Raw genomic sequence first — 2,862 nt, forward strand, 5'->3', positions numbered from 1 at the left:
CAAATCAAAATCCCAAAATAATCATGAAAAACGCCACGAGCAGTTGACTAACTAAACAGCGATAAAAAAAACAGGCATGTAACATTTTTAGAGCCGTTATTGTAAAACTACGGTCAGTGTGAGACTGGGTTTAAGGGACATGGTTGGTTTCAGTTTTTAAGGAAGTCAGCTGCAAAAATTTGACAAATCTGGGTGCTCAAGGCATTTACCCTTTGTTGCATTCATTGTTTTTGACGTATCCATAACTAGAGGGCATACTGTACCATCTGTACACCCCCCTTACCCTCCTCATGGGTTTACATTATTTAACTGGGATCTGACTACATTGAACATGGAAAGACGTGGGGGCCTTCTGGCCACACAAGGAGATGTTCTCATCATAGATGGAGGTATTTGGGTCTCATACATGGTGGTTCTGGGTGTGAGGGTTGTCCGAGATGGGCAGGCATACGTTATTATGCGGAACAAGGCCATGGCACATCTGAGACTCAATCCTTTAGAAACAAATACAATTCTACAATTTAAGGTAATTCTGAAAGTTATTTTTTAATCATTGTCCAACAGGGTGTATTTGAACATTTTCTTTCCAAATCAAGAAAAGCTGTAGAAACATCAACAATACTATTTTGCATTTGTTTTTTAACATCCTTTTACAAAATGCATTGTGACATATCACCCGGCAAATCATTTTTTTACGTTCAAGTTGCCTCAAGTTGTCCCCAAACCCCGGCTGTGGTTCGCTTAAACACCTGCTCGTCAACAGGTGAGCCAGAGCCCCGCCTTCCCACAGGAGCAGCCACAGTGCTGCAGTTCAGCACAGGCCAGCTGTCATTTAGCCAAGAATCACAGATCTGAGCTGCCCCCGTGCACGCTAACCCCGCAAGGCCAACACTAGAAGTGCAACAACAAACACCATCTCCTTATTTATCACATAACCTACAACAACAATAACAAGGTGTCTTCATGAGGAACAATAAGAATCGAACAGACAGTTCTGTTTAATTATTTTATTGACAAATAATTTCATAAATGAACACCTAAACATCTTCTCGCCCACTGTGTGTGTGTTCGATGGATGTATTAGGTGTGTCCTCAAAGGGTGATCAGAGGTTGTGGTTGTTTCCTTCAGAGCTTCCGGTCCTAATAATGTTATTTACTACAGAGCTCCTGGTCCTAGTCATCTTATTTACTACAGAGCTCCTGGGCCTGATCATCTTATTTACTACAGAGCTCCTGGTCGTATTCATTTTATTTACTGCAGAGCTCCTGGTTGTAGTGGTCGTGAGCTGGGATGTATTTTGCCTGGGAGAAACACATGGCTGCCTTCTTGTCACACTCACAGATGAACATCTGACATTTGTCATTGGAACCTGTGTGGTGAAGGAAAGAAGAGGGATGGAGAGAGGGAGAGATGGAGGGATAAGGAGAACACAAAGAGTAGTATAAGAGAATGGAATTTCTTTCAAATCAAATTCCATCAAATGCATCATAAAACTAGCCCTTAAATGAGCCACGCTTTGAATTAAATAAATTACCAAACCAGGGCTTAGATTCAATGTATCATTCATCCACACCTTGAATCAAACTTTTAACACGTAAACAAAAACTAATTTAATCCTTTGGATATTAGCTTCACTTAAAATCTGAACTCAATACATGATAACAATTTTGAAAACGAATCGATTGCCATTGAAACTCATTATCATCAGTAGTCTGAAGAATATTCTCAAAACTAAAATCACACACACAGAGTACATTGCATGTAATGTAATGTTACTCGTCGCAGAGGGTTCCAGTAGCGGTCCATAATGCACTCACTGAGACAGGTCACGGTCTTGGTGCTCTTGTCACATGTTTGCTGGTAGCCATGCGTGTACGGGTTATCCAGGTAGGCCGTGCACGCCTTATCAACCATGGCAGCATCGTAGCAATAGTCGTGAGTTTGGCAGCATCTGTCAATCATCGTTAACAGTTCATCATAAAGGCACAAAATGGGCTGCAGTGACATATGCACATCTAGCAAGATCAATTGCTGCAGCCGGGACGCAGGATGGTTTAGTGGATATGGGGGGGGTTAACTCCCTGCTGAAGGTTGAGCAGGGAGTGTGTTTATTATGTGTTTATTACTAAAACTAATAAATAATAAATCGACTGGATGAAAAGTAACTTCCAAATGCTTTCTACGTACGTGTCGAGGGCATCAACAGGTATTCCAGAGCCTCCCTTGCCACAGTAGCATCCATAGTCACCAAAGTGAATGAGGGGCCAGATGTGAGGCATGGTGCACTCAATCTGGGACCTGAGCCCCCATAGGGATCTCTTGCTGCGTGAGGCTAGCACTGGGAAGAGACAAGGAGCCATCAATACATACAGCAACCAATCAACAACTCTCTCCTTCCTTTTGTTTTTGATTTTGCTATTATAATAAATGTTACCCAATTAATGATAATACCTTGAAAAATAGAAAATACAAAGAAGAAATAAAATAGCAGGAATAGAAAATAAAAGTCAAAGTTGGAGCGTATGTTATACTTACAGACTGGAAGACAGACGGCCAAGACGAGAACAACGTGAGACGCCTTCATGTTGCGAATTAATAAGCAATATTCCTGCTGCAACTTGGTCCATATTCTATCTTTATAGCCGACAATACTTCTCAAAGTTCCACCCCTCTGCGATTTTCCACCACTTTATCAAATCTCTGAGAATGCATTTTTATCTACAACAATATACACTATCTCACCCCAAGATACATTGGTTTGCATACACACACACACACACGCACGCACGCACGCACACACACACACACACACACACACACACACACACACACACACACACACACACACACACACACACACA

The 2,862-nt window shown here is 41.7% G+C and overlaps 1 protein-coding gene across 1 annotated transcript; it reads right to left on the minus strand.

Annotated features, from left to right (window-relative positions):
• Positions 1-552: 552 nt before the first annotated feature.
• On the minus strand, positions 553-2,631 carry LOC132460062 (phospholipase A2-like). Its single transcript, XM_060055075.1, has 4 exons — positions 2,537-2,631; positions 2,189-2,339; positions 1,819-1,952; positions 553-1,370 (listed from the first exon to the last, which is right to left on the minus strand). Exons 1-4 carry the CDS (start codon positions 2,583-2,585, stop codon positions 1,249-1,251), a joined length of 456 nt encoding a protein of 151 aa, XP_059911058.1. The 5' UTR covers positions 2,586-2,631; the 3' UTR covers positions 553-1,248.
• Between the last annotated feature and the right edge of the window lie 231 nt (positions 2,632-2,862).

This window comes from Gadus macrocephalus, chromosome 6 (assembly GCF_031168955.1).
Source record: "Gadus macrocephalus chromosome 6, ASM3116895v1".
NCBI lineage: Eukaryota > Metazoa > Chordata > Actinopteri > Gadiformes > Gadidae > Gadus > Gadus macrocephalus.

Bases quoted from the DNA above. Each gene is read 5' to 3' on its own strand.
- LOC132460062 (XM_060055075.1), bottom strand. From the start codon at position 2,585: ATGAAGGCGTCTCACGTTGTTCTCGTCTTGGCCGTCTGTCTTCCAGTC. The intron at 2,340-2,536 runs GTAAGTATAACA...GTCTCTTCCCAG, and splicing joins GGCCGTCTGTCTTCCAGTCT to TGCTAGCCTCACGCAGCAAG. The intron at 1,371-1,818 runs GTGAGTGCATTA...TTCACCACACAG, and splicing joins CAAGACCGTGACCTGTCTCA to GTTCCAATGACAAATGTCAG.